Source organism: Branchiostoma lanceolatum, chromosome 17 (assembly GCF_035083965.1).
Source record: "Branchiostoma lanceolatum isolate klBraLanc5 chromosome 17, klBraLanc5.hap2, whole genome shotgun sequence".
Taxonomy (NCBI): domain Eukaryota; kingdom Metazoa; phylum Chordata; class Leptocardii; order Amphioxiformes; family Branchiostomatidae; genus Branchiostoma; species Branchiostoma lanceolatum.
The window spans coordinates 7,236,234-7,261,027 of NC_089738.1; the positions used below are offsets into that span (position 1 = coordinate 7,236,234).

General features: G+C 42.0%; 1 protein-coding gene across 1 annotated transcript in view; it reads left to right on the forward strand.

Annotated features, from left to right (window-relative positions):
• The window catches only part of LOC136423358 (prokineticin receptor 2-like), a 36,582-nt gene extending 13,395 nt beyond the window's left edge, over positions 1-23,187 (forward strand). The window contains exons 2-4 of the mRNA XM_066411491.1: positions 1,487-1,684; positions 21,959-22,222; positions 22,665-23,187. Coding sequence (XP_066267588.1) covers positions 1,487-1,684; positions 21,959-22,222; positions 22,665-23,187 — 985 coding nt within the window. The remainder of the gene's footprint in view (positions 1-1,486; positions 1,685-21,958; positions 22,223-22,664) is intronic.
• Positions 23,188-24,794: the final 1,607 nt, after the last annotated feature.

A 24,794-nucleotide genomic window follows, 5' to 3' on the forward strand; every position in this document is an offset into this window, starting at 1 on the left:
GTATCGCACTGACTATAAGTGCCCATTGTGATGAACACAATCATACAACTATTGACGTAAGTTAAAAAAAATATATTTTACGTGGAGAAAAACAAGCCGAGAAAAGAGCTTTGCTGATACTACGCCAGCCTCTTCAAAGATCATGTATGAAAAGAATCGTTGCGAAAATCATTACATATCTCATTGCGCAAGCTGTGAGTTGACGTCAGTTCAGAAAATAGAATCTTTGAAGCGGAGAAAAACAAGCCAAGAAAACAGATGTTCTGAACGTCCTATTTTGAAGTCTCCCGTTAAAACAAATTTATCGTCGTAGCGATTGAATCTAAATGATGTTCACCGGTCTTACCTTATAAAGACTACTTCGGAAATCGTGGAAATAACGTTATTTCCTGGTCCGGTAACCAACACCAGGGGAATAATCAATCTAGTTTCTATCTACTAACATAATTCCACCAGGGTACATAATTCCACCAGCCTGCAAAGATACGTTCAAACTGATTTTCAAACCTAGCGTTCCCTAGTATAATACACTAATGCATATCCAGATCGTGCATACCTGGTGGGTGCTGCACTAGAGAACTCATAAACCCACTATTTTTGAAGTGGCGGATTTATGTAACCAGGTGGATTAATTTGGAGGATATATTGTACGATGTACGTGTGCTGTATCTTCTCTCTCTCTCTCTCTCTCTCTCTCTCTCTCTCTCTCTCTCTCTCTCTCTCTCTCTCTTTCTGTCTCTCCCTCTCTCTCTTTCTCTTTCTCTCTCTCTCTTTACCTTCTTCACTTACAAGCTGTGATTGTTTCATGTACGCAGCACAGACAAATTATGCCTTAGCACTAATGATATATCGAAAATGACCGTGCCTGCGATTCAACCCTTTTCTAGTGTTAATGTAGTGATTCTGAGGTTAATAGAAGTCTTGGTAACCAAACTTTCTGAGCGTCAGTATGATAAAAGTTTGAAATTGCAATGACCAGACAGCGTATCCATGCCATGACACGTAGATAGCAAGAGTAAGAAGATAAGTTTTCTTATGTCATACCTGGCCCGCAAAAACGTTCCATGTTCCGGACCGGGTGATAAATTTTGGTTATCACACGGGCTTCCATAGAATATCTAGAATGCATTTCGAGTGCGCCTCTATCGAAAATTCGAATGCTGGATTCTGTCGTAGGATGTGCGGCTGTTACAATGTTTTGTTCGAGGACACTAACTTTTCTCAACTTCTGGCGCATTTTGCATTGAAAGGTATGACATAGATAAGATACAACACGGTGTATTCTACATATACGTTTTGGACCGCATTGTTAGCGGTGACACCTATAGCTGCAGTGCAAAAACAAGTCATTATTGCCCTGAAAAAGATGACAGACGGTCATCAAAACGTCGACTGTTATGTTACCCCTTGGTTGTGAATAAGGAACTTTGTTACTCTGTCATTCACCAACCTGATGAAATTATTCACAAATTTTCTGTACTTGCAGGGCAAATCGTCTCCTAGTCAACCTGGTGCTGTCGGACCTGCTGACGTCACTGCTATGTGTGACGTTCAACATTGACTACTACGTGGTGAGAGGCGAGGACTGGGTGTTCGGCGCGCCCATGTGCGCAGTCGTCAACTACGTCAAGACCGTGAGCCTCTACGTGTCCACCAACACCCTGGTTACCATGGCAGTGGACAGGTCAGGCGACTTTTAGTGTTGTGTATTTTAATTGCCTGCATGAAAAATGGTATTGTTTTTGGTCTGTGTGTGTGTGTGTGTGTGGACATGTGTGTGTGTGTGTGTGGACATGTGTGTGTGTGTGTGTGTGTGTCTGTGTGTGTGTGTGTGTGTGTGAGTCTTTTTGTGTTTCCAGACATTTGTGGTCAGAATAAAATATGGGTAGATGTTTGGGGCAACAACGGTCAAGGTCGATTTTGGGCCCCTTGGTGTGTGACCTTGGTACTGCAGCAGAACTTCTGGTTTTCGCCTCAATTGTTCTAGACATGCTATGGTCTTGATGTTTTGCATTTTGATGTAAGGGAAAGGTGGCAGTCAGGTTTGGACTCACAGTTTTCTCAATCTCGTCCCGTAAGTGGTTTAGGGCAGATGGCCAGCATTTTCTGTAGCTGCGTCTGAGCAGTCAATATACATTTTCACTACAAAGGTATTCCCAATGCATCGAATTAGCGCTAAAACTGTAAGTAAATAGTAATGATCATGTCCAGTTACTCATGTCCAATTATCGCCATGAAGGACACATTTAGCAGAGACGGTTACGCAAACGTCCGAGTCTTTAGTCAGTATGGTTTACACACAACGTCAAAGAGGTATAACTGAAGAACCTTATCGCAAACTGCACCCGACAATGTATGCTATGCCATACCTGGGCCGTGATAACGTTCGGTACGGGTGTTCGGGACCTGGTGATATTTTGGGTTATCACACGGGTTTGTACGGGCTTCCATTGAATAATTCGAACGCGCTTCGCGTGCGTCGCGTTAGAATTGCTGTTGGTACAATTTTATTTGTTTGAACTCACCAAATATTGTTTCAACTTGAGGAACATTTCGCATTGAAATGTGTTTTGGTGAGTCGGGCTGGCTCTCTGCTGATATGGAATACGCTGTGAATCGTGGGCATCTATATCAATTTCACATTCATTCTCAACGACCCAGTTTAATCTTTATCAACATTACCGTCCAGCCCACACGGTGATAATGACCGTTGGAGATTCAAACCTGAGGAGAAGTTCTTTCGTATTGATCGTTACATTTCTCAGGACGCTCGAGTAAGGAAGAGGGGCATTAAGTTTGCTCCCGGAGGAGTGTGATGAATGTGATCTTCTTTACCATGTCAGTCAACCACTTTTAATCAACTCCCTCTGAATCCCAGAGTAACAGCCTTAGAATATATTATCTCAACACAAATGTTGTGTCTAGGTCAATTTTGACTTGCGGCAGCGTAGAACGAAACCAACCTTCTCTAATGTGACTGATTGTATTTACTTTGAAATGTCAGTCAACCACTTTTAATCAACCTCCTCTGAATCCCCGAGTAACAGCCTGAGAATATATTATGTCAACAAAAATGTTGTGTCTAGGTCAATTTTGACTTGTGGCAGCGTAGAACAAAACCAAGCTTCTTTAATGTGACTGATTTATTTTCTTTACCATGTCAGTCAACCACTTTTAATCAACGCCTTCTGCATCCCTAAGTGACAGCTAGAGAATATATCATGTCGATACAAAAGTTATGTAGATTGATTTTCACTTGCGGCAGCGTAGAACAAAACCAAGCTTCTTGACTGTGACTGATTCTATTTACTTTGAAATGTCAGTCAACCACTTTTAATCAACGCCTTCTGTATCCCCAAGTGACAGCAAGAAAATGTATCATGGCAACACAAAAGTTGTGTAGGTCGATTTTTACTTGCGGCAGCTTAGAACGAAACCAGGATCCTTTGATGTGATGTTATCCCTTGTAGAGGGAGAAACACCAACAGATCTTAAACTATATGATTGGCTTCACCTTAAGCAATAGATTAGAATTTACGGTTGTGTAACTCAAATGAAAGAGCCGTGTTAATCATAACCGTCGGCGTTTGCCTCAAGTGATCGAACATAAAAGGCATGGCCATTGCAAGGAGGTCAATAACCTCCTTGGCCATAGCATCTCCTTTGCTGAGATGTGTTTGAAGATCTTGTTTGATGAAGACTAATTAGACCATACCAAGTGAAAAAAAAAAAACATCAGAAAGCTAATGTCCTCTTGGAAATATGAATACAACCTGGGGAAATTCAAATGTATTATTCATTGCGATATTTCCATCTATTAGTAAGAACTCAAACTGAACACAATATATTGACCCCCCCCCCTCCCTCCAATGACAGGAAAATCGGAACACTCTAGCTGTACTATTATCAAGAAGACCATGTAATTGACAAAAGTGACCGGTTAGGTGGTAATACGGGTATTAATATCTAACATATGCCATATGTACGTTTGAAATGTATCATTTCAAAAAATGGTTTTCAAAGGTGTGTCACTGCCTCTCTTTCACAAATAAATGAATATTGGTAGAACCTCTTTAGCATCGTCGTTAACAAACGGTAATTTTAAACGGAACCACATTGACAGAATGGGGGCACAACCGCACGAAAAGCATGACGGTATTCCAAATGGCACACTTAAACCCAGCATGCGTGATATGCGTCACCACCATAGCTATTCTAATGACCATCAAATTGTGCAGTGATTATGGAACCCATCGTTTCATGTGCTAAACTGAGGACATGTACTTCTTATGCATAGATACATGTTACAGGAATCAGTTATAGTTGTGATGATAAAACTACTAAAGGGACATTTCATATAGGTAGCGATAACATGTTATTGATTTTAAAGGCGGGGCACGACGTTCTTCAAACCATCACATTTATCGCTCACACAGCCATAGAATACATCATGTCAACACAGGTGTTGTGTCTAGGTCAATTTTGACTTGCGGCAGCGTAAAACAAAACCAAGCTTCTTTAATGTGACTGATTGCATTTACTTTGAAATGTCAGTCAACCACTTTTAATCAACTCCCTCTGAATCCCAGAGTAACAGCCTGAGAATATATTATGTCAACACAAAAGTTGTGTCTAGGTCAATTTTGACTTGCGGCAGCATAGAACGAAACCAACCTTCTCTAATTTGACTGATTGTATTTACTTTAAAATGTCCGTCAACCACTTCTAATCAACTCCCTCTAAATCCCAGAGTAACAGCCAGAGAATATATCATGTCAACACGAATGTTGTGTCTAGGTCAATTTTGACTTGCGGCAGCGTAGAACGAAACCAAGCTTCTTTAATGTGACTGATTGTATTTTCTTTAAAATGTCCGTCAACCACTTCTAGTCAACACCTTCTGCAACCCCAAGTGCCAGTCAGAGTATACATCATGTCAACAGAAAAGTTGTGTCGGTCGATTTTGGCTTGCGGCAGTGTACAACGAATCCAAGATTCTTTTATGTGACTCCCCATCGTACTTACCTCTAGTAGAGGGAGAAACATCAATCGATCCTAAGCTATAAGATCGGCTTGACCTTAATGGACAAATTAGATTTTAATCAGTCTTTTACGCTTGTGCAACACAAATGAAAGAGCCGTGTTAATTAGCACCATCGGCGTTTGCCTCAAGTGATCGAGCATAAAAGACATGGTCATACCAAGGAGTTTAATAACCACCATGGCCATAGCATCTCCTTTGCTGCAATGTGTTTGAAGGTCTTGCTTTATGAAGACTAATTAGACCAAGAGAAAAACAACACATCAGAAAGCTAAAGTCCTCTTGGAAACTTAAATACAACCCGGGCAAAATCAAATACCTTATTCATTGCGATGTACGCTCTAAGAGCTTAAACGGATATACCCCCCCCACACACACACACACAAGAAAGAAAATCGAAACACAATAGCGATGTATTAAGTACACCATGTAATTGATAAAAGGGACCAGTTAGGTGGTGATACGAATATCAATATCTAACATATGCCGTAGGATATGTACGTAAGATATGTATCATTTAAAAAATGGTTTTCCGACGTTTTTTTCACTGCCACACTTTTACAAATGAATGAATGTTGGCGGAATCTTTTCTCTTTAGCATCGTCGTTAACAAATGGTAATTTCAAACGGAACCACATTGACAGAATGGGAGCACAACCGTGCAAAAAGCATGATGGCATTCCAAAATGGCACACTTAGGCCCAGCAAGCGTGATGTGCGTCCCAACCGTGGCCATTCTAATGACCATCAAATAGTGTACGTATACGTAGTGCATAAGGAACCCATCGTTTAATGTGCTGAACTGAGGACATGTACTTCTTATGCATTGTGATGATAAAAATATTAAAACCATATTCCTGCTGACCCCGACAATTGTCGGTTTGCACATGCTTGCTCTGTTTGTTTGTTAACCCTGACAATTGTTGGGTTGAGGGTATTTCTAGAATGCGTGCATTGCACCCGCACGGTTGTTGTAAAGCGAGGTAACTAAAAATGAGCAATCAAAGATGTCTGAGCACTTCAGCAGTGGCGGTATATTTTTCCTCTAGAAATCCGGCAGGACAATGGTTAGACGGACATAACATATAGGTGGCGGTAACATGTTATTGATTCTGAAGGCAGGGCACGACGTTCTTCAAACGATCACATTTATCGCTCACACGCAATCTCCTTCCATATGGCATTTACCGACGGGGCGATTTTCGTCTGACGCACCTGAAAATTACACTCGCGACTGGGGGCAGCAATCCGGCTTGCACTGATGGACAGAGTTCTGTGGCGGCAAGGTGGACCGGTCGATCAACCACGACATGGTGTCCAAATTGCAGCAGGCGCACGCTATAAAAACACGTTAATGGGAAGCACGCGCCCTTTAGTCACGTAGGAAGAAAGGAACTTGAGCAAAATCATTTTCGCCACTAATTCCCTTTTTAAAAACTCAACGTCCAGGCCAATGATTGGCACTTACGTTGCTGTATACGCTGTGTATCGCAGTTAGACTTGCATTGCAAAAGGACGCTACCATAAAAATGACAAACCTTTTCATTGTTTGATTCGTTAATAATAAAAGATAAAGTCATACAGAGCGGTGTCCAGATGTGCATGTATGCATCTTTTAATTACAATGTCGCTTCTAGTATTTCAAAAATCAATAAATAGAAACGGAAATAGGTTGTTTTTCTGTCAGCCTGCTACCCAGCTGCTGACAGGAAAGCCCACACATGTGAAAACACCAACCAGGACATGCAGTTACAAACCATGCAATACTGCACGTAGCAAGATGGACTGCATACACACAATGCATGACATCAACAAACCGCCAACACAAAGAGCAAATGCTTTGCTATGGTCACATGCCGGATACGTGGGGTGACCTCTCAGTGCTTTCACGATTAGTTTAATACGGCGTCTATTTTCGCCGGATCCGGGGTTGATTTTAACTGCAAGTTAAAGAAATCCGGGGGCCCGGCCGTGCCCTAAAGATAGCTTGGTATCCGAAGGGTGTCCCACGGGGCCACGTAGGGGTCATGCCCGAAAGTGAATAAAAAACAGCCCGTAATCTACCCAGTAGGGCCCCTTTTTCTAACTGTGACCATAGCATTTCTTTGGAAATTGTCCGAGAGGAAACTTTCCATGGCTAGACAACTGACTTCTAATGGAGATAGAGCGGTGACCTACGTTTCCTATCTTATCGAATGTCATCTTTAAAAGACCCACTTTTAATATCTCATGCTGACGAGCCTCATCTAACTCCATCAGGAAGCAATTTTGTTATCTGTAAAGACATTACCCGCCTCATCTGTGATGACGGCATTCCATCACGTCAGGGGCTGCAATGTCACTGATGAGGTTTTCTCTGCGAGTAAGGCCTAAGAAAATAAATGTTGTGTTTCCGGTTACGGTCCTGAAAAAATGTGATCAGTAGGTAGGGATTTTCTTTTTTCTTGTCTTTTTTTAGATTTCGGTCGGAGTGATCCACAACAAATACAGCTTAACAGTGCAAAATGAAATGCATCAGGAAACTGGTATTCTCAACATCATGTTTGAACTGTGCCCAATCGTAAAAACACAAGTACTGATCAAAGATGTTCAATGGTGACTACACATTCCTACATCAACTGTTAGAAGCCTTAATCTATTAAAAGAGTATGAAACACAGAAAGTCTGTAAGAAAATTGGCGTGGCAACTTGGATTCTATTTTGAATTGTCATCACTCAGATGTCAGCCCCCAAATTTTATGTCCCTTGCTACAGGTCGACTGAAAAAAGGGTTGTCAGTTTTTTGCTTGGCCTTGGGTCGGTCGAGTAACCGGAAACACAGCATTTTTTCCCTAGGCCTAACTACAGTCGCGGGATAAGACATGAAGATTGATGATGTTACTCTTGGAGTTATCTCATCGGGTGGCCAGCTAATGGCTGCATTATACTTTGGTCAGGTTCAGATCCAATCCATCTGACAAGTAAAAACGTGTTGTCGATTCGAGTTAGAATTACATCATGCTGAGGAATGTAAGGAATACATATAGAATACACCGTGCTGAATTCTATTTATGTTTCAATGTGAAATGCACCAAGAAGGTTTGATGATTTCGAACAAATAACCAAAGTTCAAAGTTCAATATCCAAATCCGGCATAGAATTTTCGACAGCGGCGCACTCGACGCACGCGAAGTGCGTTCGAAATATTCTTTGAAAGCCCGTGTGATGACCCAACTATCAACCGGTCCGGAACATCCGTATCGAACGTCATCGCAGTCCAGGCCTAACATAAAAAAAGCTTATCGATGGGGCGGTGTACCTGCCTAAACAACTTTTAGGTATAAGTTCAGCGGTTTAAGAAGTTAAGTACAGGTGGATAGTATGCTCCAGGCCATGAATTGAAGGAACGAATCACATGGACTGCCATCTCGACTCGAGACTGGAAGGTCTCGACACAAGCAAGCAAGCAGGCACAGGCCCCATTTTGTGCACCGAATGTGTTTCAGGCCGCTGAAAGTTGAACCTGGCATCCATTCTACCGTGGTTTGGCCAGGCTCTCTTGGGGACAAAAGTGGCTTTCCGCCGCTGAGGTAATCGTTGGCACCCGCCGGTGGTAGTTTTACTCCTACAGCGTAAGATAACCACCGGCCGGGTGCAAACAATTACTCAGGCGGCAGAAAGCTCCGTCTGCCCCGGGCAAGCCTAGGCCATAGATAACCCGGCCTAACGACGACAGACTGGATGGCAGGTTACTGAAAATCCAGTGATGGTGTTTCTTTCATTTTAAACACACACGTCACCTCCCAACCCAAAACGAACGATATAAAACGATTGTTTTAAGGCCCAATTGTAAAGTTATTTCCAACTTAGAGAAGTAATTATGGTGCTGTGTTGAAAGAAAAATAGCCACAATCAATTATGAATGGGCACGGTCGGCGCCCTCTAGACAGCAGCTCTGTTTTACACATACTTCATGTTTGCCAAGCGTATCCGAGCTATGAAAGTCCGTACCCATGAAATTGCTGCTTTGCTGGAGATCTATCCACCTATTTATAACATCTGGATAACTGCCGAGTGGTCCTTTAAACATTGAAGTTTCGCACTGAGTGTCTCACTTCGTATAGAAGTCTGCAATATAAAAGATTGAAACAGTATTTCTTGACCAATGCTTTGGCGTTTTTTTTTTCAATCACGACAAAGTAAAGTCAGTATTGAAAGGAAAAACTAACCTTGTCAACATCATGCAACTCTATGCTTATTGTGACGGGAAGCAATATCTTTAATATTCATAAACGTAGATGACGGAAAATGCACCCTAGATGGTGGCAAAGATATTCTATATATGTGCTTATGTATGAGTCCCGTCAAAAGTCAGGATTCAACTTTTTTTACAAAGCAACAAATTTACGTGCTATCGTCACTATATGCCATTCTCAGCCAAGGCGACTGGCATTTATTTTGCCTTTGATGCATTGTTATTGCCATTTCTGCATGAAGTTTAAAACGTGTACCGAAAGGTTACACTAAGATTACAAAGGAAGTTTATTGTGAAAGTATTGATTTTTTTGGCCCAAGTATGTTTTTATGTCTTCCTGATCCTGAACATATGGTGGCACTCTGTGGTTCGGGTTTTATGGAATATTGACGGAAACATAATCGGCCATGCCAACACCAACTGCATGAAGTTCAGCTCATCTTCAGTGAATGTCTTGTCTTCTCAAGTCCCTGTCGAGCATGGCAGAGCAAACTTCATCATCATTAAGTCCTACATCCTCTTCAATTATACCTCCTTAAGCGTCGAAGAAGAGCAACCAAGTTTACGACTGTCTTCCGGTTTCCAGAGCTGAGAATTATGCCAGTCATTTCCTCGTGGCGCATATAGACATGTCCCACCTGTGACATCCTACGGTTGCGAATGACCGTTGAAATTCGTGTCCGGCCACCGTTAAGCTGGCTATTTGTTACGGCAACTAAGCACGGGGCACAAATCATGTTGTAATTGTCTGTAAACTTACAGGAGTGTTTTTTTTTTTTAAATAGGACTCAATTCACCTTGAGACTGGGCACCCACTGGCGAATATAAATATTAATATGTGGCTTATGTAAGTTGGCTATTTGTTCTGGCAACTAAGCACGTGGCACAAATCATGTTGTATTTGTTTGTAAACTTACAGGAGTGTTTTTTGAGAATAGGACTCAATTTACCTTGAGACTAGGCACCCACTGGTGAATATGAATATTAATATGTGGTTTATGTAAGTTGGCTATTTGTTATGGCAACTGAGCACGGGACACAAATCATGTTATAATTGTTTGTAAACTTACAAGAGTGTTTTGGATAATAGGACTCAATTTACCTTGAGACTGGGCACCCACTGGTGAATATAAATATTAATATGTGGCTTATGTAAGTTGGCTATTTGTTACGGCAACTAGGCACGGGGCGCAAATCATTTTGTAATTGTCTGTAAACTTACGGGAGTGTTTTTGGATAATAGGACTCAATTTACCTTGAGACTGGGCACCCACTGGTGAATATAAATATTAATATGTGGCTTATGTAAGTTGGCTATTTGTTACGGCAACTAGGCACGGGGCGCAAATCATTTTGTAATTGTCTGTAAACTTACAGGAGTGTTTTTTTATAGGATTCAATTTGCCTTTAGACTGGGCATCCACTGGTGAATATAAATATGTTGTATATATGTGGCTTATGTATTCTACTCAGGACTTTTCGTGTACCGCATTGCGGTTACATTGCTTGCGTCAATCAAGACAGAACACTCACATTGCATGCAGTAACCTGTGATTGGACTTGCACTTGGGTGAATACTTACGATCATATCACACGGAGGAGGATGATTATCTTCATGATTACAGAACGTCGAGAAGTTCGTTTTGCCGGACCGTTGGCTAAGGCATGGCGAGACACAATGGCTGTAGCATTACGAACTGCTAGGTCGTAAATAGATTGTTGTTTTCAATTGGTTGAGTTGGATTTGTACTATGTTATTGTCTATGAATAACTCACCGTAGATCGGTGGGCTAATTGGAATTTCCAAGTGGAATGGTAAGACTAAAAGAGTGTTTTAAGCAGGGGCCATATTGCACCTCAATTCGATATGATTGTTCTGATAAGGCCTGAGCTAGAGGTGTTTTTGTAAAGGTGTAAGGCCACAGTTGACCACCTCTAGGCATTGAACTAAGTTGATGGAAGATAAAGATGATTATGCTGGGAGATAGCGGTTCCGATCTATAGTTTGGCAATCCGTGGCAAGAATATGTTGCCTTAGAAGGACCTTGAGACTTGTAATTGGATAGCACGGAACACTGTTGCATCGGTGCTGTACTGCTGTCCTATCAAAGGAAGGTGTGCGGTTTCATTTTTCGGCAAATAATGAGATCGGGTCTTCTGGTAGTGCATCAGCGACCAATTGCTTTGGCACTGCAGCCGTGCCCAATCGAGGCCGCGTAGACATGCGTGCAATTCCTGTTAGCGGGAATTCCACAGAGGAAATCTAAAGTAGAATAGGAAAATTTCTCAACGGTCTTTCCGTGAGTACCCAATTGCAATGATCTTCAACGTCCTAAAATGATCTCTTAATTATATTTTTGTGATCTAAAGGACCAGTGATATTTTGGTTGTTCATCGTTTGTCCAGCAATCTCGCCCTTTGGGACAAGGCCTGTAACGTTACAGACTTCCCTGTTCTATTTAGGTCTAAGGCCAATTGATTATATTGATGACCTCCACGCGCGCATCAATCCCACAAAAAAGGTTTGCAACCATACTGTAAGTCGTACATAGAAGCCACAAAATAAGCAAGTATATGTCATGAAATGCCAAAAAAAATATCAAAAAGTTGTTTCTACTGAGCGAAGTCTTCTGAAGTCAACGAAGAACATATGAAAGACCAAAGATAAAGAATTCAATTGTTTGGTATACCATGCTCTGTGCTCAGTCATTTGTTCAACCGTCCTGACCACCTAGATTTCATAAAGAAGGCATTTTTGTTCTTATTTCATTTTGTTTCTTCACACACGCGCATCAGTTTTGGGATGGCCAGAGGATGTCATCCATATGTAATCAAACCATTGTGGCCAAAAGCGTTTCTAAGAACACACTTTAATCCAGATACACTGAACTAAACATCAACGGTCCTTTTGATAAAAGAGCACTTGTTATAATTTGTCTGATTGGTCCAAGGACAAAAGTCCAAGTGCCAAATTTGTCAAGGTTGACAAATGTCGTCATTTGCCGCCTAGGGATCGAGATGTTCATTAGTCTAATGCCATGTAGCCACATAATTCTCTTTATCTAATTCTGCGTCCTACATCTTTACATTTTATGAGACATAAATTTCATTATATACCATCTTGTCTGCGTAACTCACGTCCGCATGGCTCCAAGGGTCGCCTAACCCGCGTAGCCATTGGCACATGTACTTGACAGAACATTCCATCTACATTTTTCATGACTGAAACATCGAATTCAATTTCAGCAGGGACATGACTTCTGGCGCTAAAGTGAAGATATATTTTCATCAGTGTCTGAACCTCTGCCAACCGTCGCATCCTGTATAATTTCATTGTTTGGTACTGTGCATATATCATAGGCTCTACCAGACCAGCTACGCCAGCTATAGGGAGAATATTTGCCAGGGAAGTTTGGCCACATGAGGGTTTCATTTGCAGGCGCAGTTACAATACGCGGGCGAAATGTGATATTCACCGTGGACTGACTCTACCGGCTTATCATTCCCTTTTCTGTTGGATTCTACGATCCATACGCCTGGTGAAAAATTGCGAATGTGTTTCCGATTACCTGACCCACCCTTAATTTAGCAAAGACCTGCCTACCCTAACCATTTTTTGGGGTTCGACCACGCACTGGCAAGGACGTAAAATTTCGATCTTGGATCTGAGCGATTCCTATTTTGCACACTGTCAGCAAATGAGGGCGTTGGATAGTTGATGTAAGAATGTGTAGTAAAAATTGTACTTCTTTGTTAAGTTTACAATTTACTATCTTTATTATTACAACATGATGTTGAAAATATCAGACCGAGTATCTGATGCATTTCAGTTTTACATTGCTAAAGTGTATACTTTTTGATCAATTAATTTGGTCGAAATCTATTTCTTTAACTAAAAAAAAGGGAGGAAAATCCCTACCTACCGATCCTATTTTTTTCAGGACCGTAACAGAAAACACAACATTCTTTTGTTTGGCCTTATCAGACAAGGAAACTTCACAATGTTGGTGCCGCGCTTGACCAGGCGTCTACCAGTGAGTTTTTTTCTCGGAGTGTTGATTGGTATGTGGGTGGCATTTAAATTAAAAAGAGAACTAAAATTAGGCTAAAAGTGCCAGTTTCATCAAGTGGAGAACATCAGATCATGCAGAACGACAGAAGCGATGTGTGTTCCACTCAAGGTACGTATACACTAGCTTTTAGTGCTAGCTTGCGGAGTATGAACTTCAAACATATTCTTGACTTGTACGTTAGAAAATTGGAATTCACACTTCAAACCCAGGATTCACCCTATGATTGAGGCTTTTAATTTGAGCAGGAGTTGGTAATGGCACGAGGTATCTTCAGAAAATGAAGGAAATGGAGACGAAAGAACCATAATTGGCGGTAGGAGTTGATTTACTTAATAACAGCAGTGGTAATGTACACACACTTCGATGGAGTCGTTCCTTTTTATAGCTGAGGTCGATTTGGCAGCGTTTTATGGCGTTTAATCGAGTGCTTGTAATTCAGGGCGCATGAGATACCACCCTATACGGAAGAAACCCTGTCATTGCGTCTATGCATTTTTCAAGAGCCCAACGAGAGGGAGTGCCAGGTGTAAGAGATATAAATTCCTGAGCAGGTGGGGAATTTTGAACACCTACAACACATAAAACAATCAATTGAAGTTCACGCCGCATTTACAAGTGAAGTTAGAAGAAAAGTTGAAGGACAAACAATTCTCCTTTAGAGCATCTCTTAGCACATCTTTGGCACCAGGGAAACTTCCTGAAATAGATACGCCAAAAATAGTTACTCAAGCAACTTGATAAAATTTTGAAATAGTCAGACGTTTCTGAAATAGTCAATTCATCGAAGTTCGAGGAAAAGTTGAAGGACCAACAATTGTCCTTTAGAGGATCTCTTACCACATCTTTGGCACTAGAGAAACTGCCTGAAATAGAATCAACTCATCGAAGTTCGAATAAGAATTGAAGGACCAACAATTCTCATTGAGAGGAGCTCTTACCACATCTTTGGCACTAGAGAAACTGCCTGAAATAGAATCAACTCATCGAAGGTCGAATAAAAGTTGAAGGACAAACAATTCTCCTTTAGAGGATCTCTTAGCACATCTTTGGCACTAGAGAAACTGCCTGAAATAGAGTCAATTCATCAGCAATAGAATGACCTTAAGGAACGAATGGGGACAATGATTAAGCATTCTTAAGTAGCATTTCTCTCACACTTCTAGATGATTCACGAGAACTCTGTGCTTAAGTGCTTTTTGACGAATCTACTTCCGTCCAGGATTAGTTTCTACTTTTCATGGACGATTAAACATCAGTTTCTTCTGGCGCCGCCATGAAAGAAGAGGTCGCATATCCGCTCGTTGCGGCTGCACTCACGGTAGAAATATCCCATTATTAATTGTTTCTACTACAGTTTTATCCGTCTCCTGGCAGCCATAGGAATCCTTGTCTTATTTCATGTCTCCGCAACGATAACTCTTGAGAGCGGAACTATGCCCTCCGCTCGTAAAATACAGACAAGTGTTGAGAAGTTTGCGTTGGTACATGTGATATGAGTGACTGAAGTGTGTGAGGTTACGGGCGATAGCTCGCCTGAATATCTATAAACAAGACTCAGCGCACTTAAACAAGATATCAAATACGTTCTGCTGCAGTACCTTAGAGAGTCGCTAGGTGGCTCAAAATTTTGAGGTCTTATCAAGACCTACCCACATACCAAATATGAAGACAATCCATTCAGGCATTCTTGAGTGATCGTGTTCACACATAGAAACGTACGAGCTCCCGAAAGAAATAACCTGCTTAGCGAAGGTTAACAAAAATAGCTAAGGTCTACATGATTATTATGTCAAAGAAAACCTTTCTTTATAGAGAAGGTATATCTGAAACCTCTCCTTTTGGGTTCGCACTTTAATCATCGTGTAGGATCCTACATCAAACAGCGTCCCGCTTTTTATGTTTCCGACCTACCAATCCACTGTATCCATCAGACTTGCAAACTGTTATCCAAGCCAGGAGTGCGATATTGCTAGGATTACTCATTTCAAAGGCCAAACATCGTGAATGAATGTCACGGGAATTGGAGAGAGATGCCAGGGTTTCTGGTTTTCACCCGAGATGATCTTGTTCGTAGTGTGATTTTACGTCGGGCAAATCCTTCCCGTATTTTTTGGCTAGGTACTCCAACGTTTACGATAATTGGATCAATGTAGAAAACCTAGATTCATAACTTCATGGTTTATGCCTCCAAGTCTGCTTAATCCTTCAGTAAGTCTTTTAGGGGCAAAGTGCTTCAAAATTTATCAAAAAGTATATTGGCGCATCTTTGTAGATTCATGGTTTAGCTGACTTTGCGTGCTCCCGGAGCACGCTGACTTATCTCTCTCCTTTGGTGGTCGTTCTTTGCAAAGTCGGTGAGTAGATTGGCGGTTTTGATGCGGAAAATTGTTAGGCAACGCTGGAGGCTAAGATTTAAAGCCAAACCACATCGTTGAAAATTGGACAAGAAATAAATATTGATTTGGAAACCTTGAAGACTTGCTTTGATTGCAAGACCCGTGCTTTAGCATTTGAAGCCGAGTTTTTACTTTTCTTTGGTGGGTGTTCTTATCCACGCACTTGGATGAAATGGCGCAGCAAATTTATCATGTAGTACTGAAAGTCGGGGTTAAGGACGCCAAAAGTCAGATTGATGCTTTAGTACTACACTCCCTGTGGACTCACATGCAGAGCTTAGGTCACTTTGCTCTGTGATATTCCATTTAGGAATGCGAATCTCTTGCGTTAAAGAGCTTAAGTGCTTCAGGGTACATTTACCTATTTCGGACCAACGGTTTCAATCCTGTTCATTGAACTCAATAATGACTTTTAATGCATCTTAATGGCACGCCTGAGTGTTGGGAAGAGCATAATGGGAGTAATTTTGTTCTTACAAGTTGCAGCAGTTGCATAAGCATCGGCGCGAAATTGTGCAGGGAAGTCATAAATGCACAAAGCGGCAACGGGCTAAAACTGCTTCATTCAATGGCCATGCCTCGGCCTATTTATGGGGACACTCGCCCTTACATAACCAGTTGAACGTCACACATACATACCGATACAAATACATACCTGCGTTACATAAAAGAGGGAATCCGCTTGTGGCGTTCTTGGGATCTTGTGATTGATAATCGGCTTAGTTAGACACCTAGGCGCCACGCCTTGACCGCAAACGGAAGATTCTGAGGTCTCAAAGATTAGTTTCGTGTTGGGCTGGAGGAAAGGGTCAGGCACCCAGATTTGAGAGGATTTTGTACACGACATTAAGGCTGGCGTCGTGTTGATCTTATCTACACGTAGGCAGCTGTCTGGGGTAGTGCGATGACTTTTGGCAAATAAACCGAAAGATAAAGGACCCAACCAATATGTACGTTCTTGCATTGCCGATCATCCCCGATGACAAAGATGTCAAGACTCATTCGTGTAACGTCGACGCTCTTTTATCAACCACGTGGATATATAAGTTCCAAAGGCTGTGGAACTTTCAAACGGTTTTCCACTGCTGCTTTACAAAGCACGAGCGACGTGTTAAAGGGCAAGGTCGGTTTAGCCCCTTGCGCGAGGTTAAACTGAAACTTTCAAAAATCTTCTACAGTTGGCCGATGTCCAGCGCTAGAAGTGGTTGTGAAGGTTTCGTGAGATTGGCGGTAAGTTCGGAATTATCAACCCCTTTATTCGTCTCTTCCCTCGTGGCCACAATTGATTTGCAAATGACCTCACAGTTCGTATTGGCAGTACATCCTCTTGATCATCTGTACTTTCTTGCACAAAAGGAGCAAGCTGGCAAAGAATTCGCCTTTCAGAACAGCTTTGCACAGCGGAAGCAAATCGCCACAAAGGAAAAGGATTTGAAGAGCTGCTGTGAGACCACGAGGTTAAAAGTTTTACGATTAACGTAGACCCGCTCATCGATCATACGGCGCCACCGACGTGTATTAGCGTTTCCAAGAAGCACATTGTGCAAATCTCAAAGGTCGTCACATCGGTAAGACGCCCGTGGGTAGACGAAGATAAGGAGGATCCACTGACTTTTGAAAACGACATCTTTGAGTAGGCTAAAAAGTGGTATCAAAGTGTTGACCAATTGGGGCGTCTAGGTAAATCCTTTGAGTGTGTATGGTTGTCGTTGAGAGGCCCACGGATGTAGATACCGTTACACAACGGCGACGACTGTAGGAGACATTTGTATAGGATCTAGTGGGGACTGTATCAAGACCTGCCACCAGCTTCAGAGAAAATAAAGGCAAAAAGATGGAAACTAGCTGCTCATCAGACATCCTGATATCATAGCCTCCAGAGTCCAGATTAGTGTTATTGGAGCCTACAAAAGGGAAAAGAAGCCGTGGAAGACCAAAAGGCACCTTCATCGATACCTTAAGAGCAGACACAAACCTTACTGAAGTGAAGGAAATCCAGTCCCTGATGGAAGATAGGGTGGAGTGGAGGAAGCTTTCAAGTTTGGTTCGAGTGGAAGCTCGACCAAAGTAAAGTAGAGTAGAGTAGAGTAGAGTAGAGTAGAGTAGAGTAGAGTAGAGTAGAGTAGAGTAGAGTAGAGTAGAGTAGAGTAGAGTAGAGTAGAGTACGTAAAGTAAAGTAAAGTAAAGTAAAGTAAAGTAAAGTAAAGTAAAGTAAAGTAAAGTAAAGTAAAGTAAAGTAAAGTAAAGTAACGTAACGTAAAGTAGTGGGGACTTTTGAATCACTGCCTTTTTGGGTCGTGGTGTATATATGTTTGGTTACCGTTGGATGAAATGCGATGTGGCATTATTGGACTCAGTTATGTCAGCCATGATAGAATCCTCATCATGATTGAATACATGGCCACACTAATATTTGACCTTCCAGTGGCATCCCTTCTAATCTGCTCTATCATTCACGGGGCTCATTCTAATTCAGTATAACTCGCTGCAAAGTTGGAATTCTGTTATGTGGCTAGCATCAGTATCTTATTTTTGCGTAACGGCAGCGGTTACAAAAGGCGTCAGTGTAGAATCTGCTGGTTTTATTTTCCAAATACCCCAATATTCCCAAGGATATAATACATTTGGTGCCCAAATATGTACAATTTGATGGATGTACAAGAACCCAACACACTTATAGAGAACAGTAGGGGTGACCCGCTATGCTTGGCCAAAAACGCAGGCCGTAGCGAAGCCGCATTGTACTATTAGCTAACGAAAAAGCGTCATGCTTCGTCCTAAGTCTGAGGTTCGACCGCTTTATTTTTACAATTTGATGGATGACTGGAATTATCTCTACATATCCAACTAAATCCTTGCAAAAAGAAACGCTAACATATAATATTTAATTGCCGTATTTGTGTATACTATTAGGTTCATTGTACGTAGTATGGTAACTCTCTTCTCGACAAGTCAAGCACATTGTCAATGAATGGCGTGCCATCCTAAAGACTGTAACCCTTTCCAATGCCGTGCATATCGGGTGAAGATGACTTGACACTACTTTCTATTGGGGACGCCATTATTTATCTTTTACCGCTCCCGTCCTCTTACTGCTTGTTTACTGCATGCTCTCAAGCTCAAATCACGCACGCTCGCGCCAGATTAAGCTCTCGCGTGAGCAGATTCAAAATGGCGCCGGAGTGTTTATTAAACAGCATACGCAATGAAGCTCCCTAACGTTTGATCCACAAGTGTGATCTATTTGACCCTCACAGACTATTATAACTGTTGTAATCATATTCTGTATGCCGAAAAATGTCGTGGCAGAGCTGCAATTTGGAACATCATAGCTAATCATCCAGGGCACGATAATGAGCCGTACGCAGTTTGTGCACTTTTCTTGATAGCAGGGGCGGCTTTAAAAGTTCTATGTTACCATATAATGGAGCAGTGACGACCATAAATGCTAAGAGGTTAAGTTGTCTTTAAGTGTTTGGAAAAATTTCGTTACTCTAAATGGTACACAGTGATATTTTTAGCGGTTCATAACTTTGTATTCGTTTCTCGCATGCTGTGTGGTGACAAAATTTATAACCAGGTTCTTTTATATCACATGTCACAGTACTATCTGGTAATGAATGGATTTTGCAATGGTTTAGATAAGAGCCTTCTATCACTTTTGCCCGTTTCCCCAAACCATTTTACAGCCTATTTACCACCCGAAGCTTCAGGGACGACATATTTGAAAGCGCCATGTGGTGTTTTCGATGTACCTGCTTCAAAATGTGTATTTCAAAGCGTCGGGTACGTCTAATGGGTACACAACTCTTCAAAGGGGGACTACTTCACAGAGCAGTGTCCATGCTATTTAATCCTTAGGCCAAAGCAAGTAAATTTTATAGCTGACATCCTCTGCAGAGTCCAAAACTAATGCGAGAGGGCAAAGACAGCAAGATGGGTAAAAAAAATAAGATGGCTAAATTTTCACAGACACCATGAACGTTGTAACAAGAGTAGAAACATGGTATCACAGAAAACAAGTCTTTTATTCCTGTATTCAAGAAGTGCAAAAGTGACACTAGTGTACATGGCACAAAGTTGGCAGCTACACTTGTTTCACTTCTACAACTAAAGTCATGGCTTCATCACTAGTGTCACTTCTACAACTACAATCAAGGCTACAACATGACATATTTTTCCATTTTTGGTACTTCTTGTCATCTTGACCATATCTGGAGAGGGGGGAAATTCTTCTAGTTTTTCAAAACTATAGGTGAAAATTTATGAACGTCAATGTTGTAATCAAATTTACCTTCTGTGACCTTACGGGATTCGTAGAATGGTGTGATTGATTTTACACGGGAATACTGCATTTAGTGGCGTTTAGTTTGAAAGCAAACAGTGATTGCGGGTCAATTTCGACTGACCCGCCGCTTAACTGTCGTTTGGCGCAAAACCCGCATCATAATTGATGGAAAACCAATACCTGGTATCGGTAGCAATTCTAGATTTGTCTCTTTTGGTGTTGAGGGCTAAGGAGGATTTGCTCATAGTGATTTTCCAGTCCATTCTTAAGCCGCAGGGGTCGCTTTTCACAAATCTGCACCCTTCGATTTTAGCAGGGAGTGTTTGAAGTTCGGGGTGGATTTAACGTGCTAAGATTGGAGATCAATCACAGCTAACAAGTTTTCGTTCCTGGTATACTTTGTCTAGCGATTGTTGTTTGAGGTAGGATGAATAGGGCATTCTTCATCATTTCTATTCCCCTTTAATTTTCCCTTCATGATTGAAAGCCTAATTTAGTCTTTGCTTCCACAAAGCTAGTACATCCTATGTAATTGCAGTGTTCCCCTTGCTTTGTTATAGCAAGCAAATGACATAGAACTGTGTGTGAATTTATCTGACAGAATGTCGCTGCCATATGAATGTTTCTTATCACCATGGGCATCGTGTAATTCTCCACCTCCCACGTGATCTGTGCTGTCTTGAATCATTACCGTATTTTAGCTCAGGTAAGCAGAAAACGTACATGCCCAAATTACCGGTGTCAAGTAAAGGCTTTAGGCATTGATGTCTTTATTCGATATAAGCTTATCGGTAATGATGCTTTCTCTGTGTTAACCCAGTTTTTTGAGCGACAGATTGGGAAATCGATAGACTCTTCAATAATGCAGAAGATGGCGCCTATCTTTTAATCATTTCTTACCGCTGACTCCATCAAACCGTCTTAAAAGATTAGGTATATGTTGTTGTGAATTACCCCATGGATCCATTGATTAACGTTGGAAAGACTATTCCACTAGAGACATTAAAACTTAAGACTTATGTCTAATTAAAAGGGAGGTGTGTTAGAAGAGGATTTAGTTGAGGAAAGGGGCAAAGTATTTCAAACATGTCAGAGTGAAGGGACTTTGCATGAACTTTTTCACCGTGCAGCTTGGCCACTTAGATTAAGTTGTTGGTGTTGGATAATGCGTCTCTATTTTCCCTAGAAAAAGAATCCCATATACTTTGAGGCGATGTCTGATAGTAATGCAAGCTTTATCCAAAAGTGGAAAATAAGGGTCTTATAATACCACCTAATTTCTCAAGTCGTTTAGCTGGCCAGTGTCCCAGCAACTTGCACCTTAACGGTACTAATGAACTCCTACTACAATCTTTGCCGCATTGTGGTGGTTCAAAACGTGACTATTAAGTACATGTGTATATGATTGTATGCAATGTTATGGTGTGCCATGTTATGTTATAAGAACGTTAACCTTTTCCCCATATTTGGAGGAAGCTGTGTTTCGATAACCTCTTTATTCACAACCAAGACATACAATCACAGGCAACGTTTCGGTGACCGTTTGTCACCATCCTTAGGCCAATTCTGACTGCAGGCTAGGTGTCGCTGCTTAAAATGCTAGCCTATAGTGTGGAATCGTACCAGTCAGAATTGCCCTGAGGAAGGTGACAGGCGTTCACCGAAACGTCGGCTTCATGGTTGTATGTCTTGGCTGTGAATAAATAACCTTGCAATTGTAATCCAATGAATGAACACAGTTGTGGCATAGCACGGATGTGACGTAAGATAGATATTAAACAGACGGAAGCAAACAAGATGGCGTCCGGAAACAACAACCAACCCAGGTCTTGTTTGTGAATAAAGAACTTTGTTATCCAGTGAGCCAATGCTCCAATCTGATGAAATTATTCACGGATGTGTGTTTGTTTATTCATTTTGGTCCAGATGCATCGCAGTGACGTCAGGTCTCCGGACGGAGAACTGCCGCATGAGCCTGACCGTCTCCATCACCCTGGTGTGGATCGTCTCGGCTCTCCTGGCCATCCCGGACGCCATCTTCTCCGACACGGTCCAGTTCCACGCCGCAGACGTGGACATGCTGGCCCTCCCGTCCACCCTGCCCGCCGCCAACGCGTCCACCCCATACTCGGACAAGGTGAAGACGTACTGCCGCCGCATCTGGAGTATCGATCAGCGATTGGCTTACAGGTAAAGCCCTGGTTGTGATTAGGTCCAAATTGGGAAAAGGGGCCCCACCGAGTAGTTGACGGGCTTTTTTTTTCACTTTCGGGCGTGACCCCTACGTGGCTCCGTAAGACACACTGTGGCTGCCGAGCTATTATATTATTGGGCCCGGCCGGGACGCCGAATAATTTTGTCCTGGACTTAAAATCAACGCGGGGGGCCGGTAACAAGTACACGCCGTGAGCTAATTGTGAGAACGCCGGGATGTGTACATGTCGTTGGTTCATGAGACTATTCGACCAGCTGTAGGTAGACATATTCTCATTTTATAATGTCAGTGTCTTTAATCAACATAAGCGTTCACATTGCACTGCAGCTATAGGGGTCGCTGCTTATAGATGCGGTCCCAAACGTAAAGTATTTGCATGTATACATAGATAAATGCGTCTTCGTCTTTCTCTTGCAGAGCGAACTATCTGTTCCTGTTCGTGGCTGAGTTCGCCATCCCTGTCGCCATCATGACGGTGTGCTCCGCCCTAGTTGCCCGGAAAGTGTGGGACCGGAAGTTCCCCGGAAACGTCAACCCCTGGCAGCTTCGTGCCCAGAAGCGCTCCCGCAGGAAGACCGTCCTCCTCCTCCTGTTGGTAGCGTCCTTCTGCCTCTGTCTCGGCCCTTTCTACGTCTACGCTCTTATCCGAGACTTCTTCGGCCACCTTCTCCACAGCGAGTCCACCAACACCATGATCTTCTACATCGTCGAGGCCGTTGCCATGGCAAACTGCCTGATTGACACCCTGGCCTACGTTGCCGTTGACAACCGGATGAGGAGGTACATCGGGAAGCTGCTCGTTTGCTTCTCCTGTTGTCAATCAAAGAAAAATGGCACCGTGCCAGTAGATGCGGAAACCAAAACGGCAAGGTCATCAACTTATGGACATGCCCCCATAGAGATGCGCGTGCGCACAGGTAAACCAGAGGCAAGGTTGTAAGCGATGCAGCCATTGGACACCGATTGTTTTACGGCAGATGCCAGTTTGTAAGCGATGCAGTCATTGGACGCCGGACTGTGCAATTCTCGGGCGATTTGCAGTCAAATCGGAAACACTGGACACTGACAGACCCTACATAAACTGTAATGAAATTCATGGGCGCCTTGCACAAGAGTTGTCTTTTATCAAACAGAGAAAAATCAAGTAAAATGCGCAGGATGCATATGTGGACATATAAAATGAAATCAATATAATATCTGTCATGTGTGTGTGTGTTTGTGTGTGTGTGTGTGTGTGTGTGTGTGTGTGTGTGTGTGTGTGTGTGTGTGTGTGTGTGTGTGTGTGTGTGTGTTATGGTTATTATACAAGTGAACGTTGTCATGAACAAATGCAGCTTGTAAAACTGTATAACATTGTGAATATCATATATGAACATAGATATTTATATGTACATATGGTATATACCCACCGGTACATCATTGTATATTGACAACCCCGGAACATCATTGATATCATGATGGTGTTTTATTGTTTTTGTCTTTATTGTTTCAATTTGTTTCATTGTTTTATTTAAATTTGTCACATTTGTAGACATTTGTGATATCTACGTTTTGTATGTAAGTCAATATTTCTCGAATACAAACGTACCATGGACTTATTCTATTCAATAGAGAAGAATTTCTGCCTTGTCAGTCTGTGTAAAATAGAAAACCACAATGTCACGGTAAGCCGTGTCTTCAGAGATTCTAATGTAACGTTACGTGTAGTTGTATTTGGAATCGGAATTCGACCGGATACCAATATTTGTAATTTCTTGGACACATAGTACTCTAGGGGGGATGATGGTATTGGCGCAGGCGCCTAGACCCTACGGTGAGAGAGTAAACAGGGCATTAAAACATTGAAAGCCTTTCTTGGTGGGCTTTTTGGTGAACTCTTGGCAAGTCTGGGGTGGGTATGACAGTTCAGACTTCATAATTTTAGAATTTGTTGACAAAAACGACCTTTCTTCATCTTTTTGTCTTCTGGGCCCCCGGGAGATAGTGTGATGGTCGCGAGCAGGCCCTTATAAGGGAAATGGACTGACTCAAGTGCTCTCGCTCGGGGGTGTTTCCCCGGAGACTAGCCGTATAGAAGTTCTCGTAATTCTGATAGATGACAGTCTACAGAACTGGTAAAAATTTGAGGGTAAGTTTTCTTGGTCAGGATCTTTGGTTCCTAATATAATGACACCTAATTTCTGTCAACTTCCCCATAGGGATGCATGTATTATTGGCCCAAATTGGAATGCTCTAATCCCCCTCTAGCGTTAATTCTATTCAGGTAAGAAGACAGTATACATGTATATCAAATAGAAAACCACACTGTGTAACTTGTGCCTGCAGGGATTCTAATGATAGTGCATGTGTGTGTGTAGTTGTATCTGGAATCAGAATTCGACTGGACCAATATAGTTAACTAGTTATCCACTAGTTTACAAGGATGTCAGTACATTACGGCCATGTTCACAATTTGAGAATATAAGAGCTAATGTATTGATTACATATCGACATTACAAGATTGTGCTGTCTTATATGATATCTTCTAGTCTTATGCTAGCTTGGTAA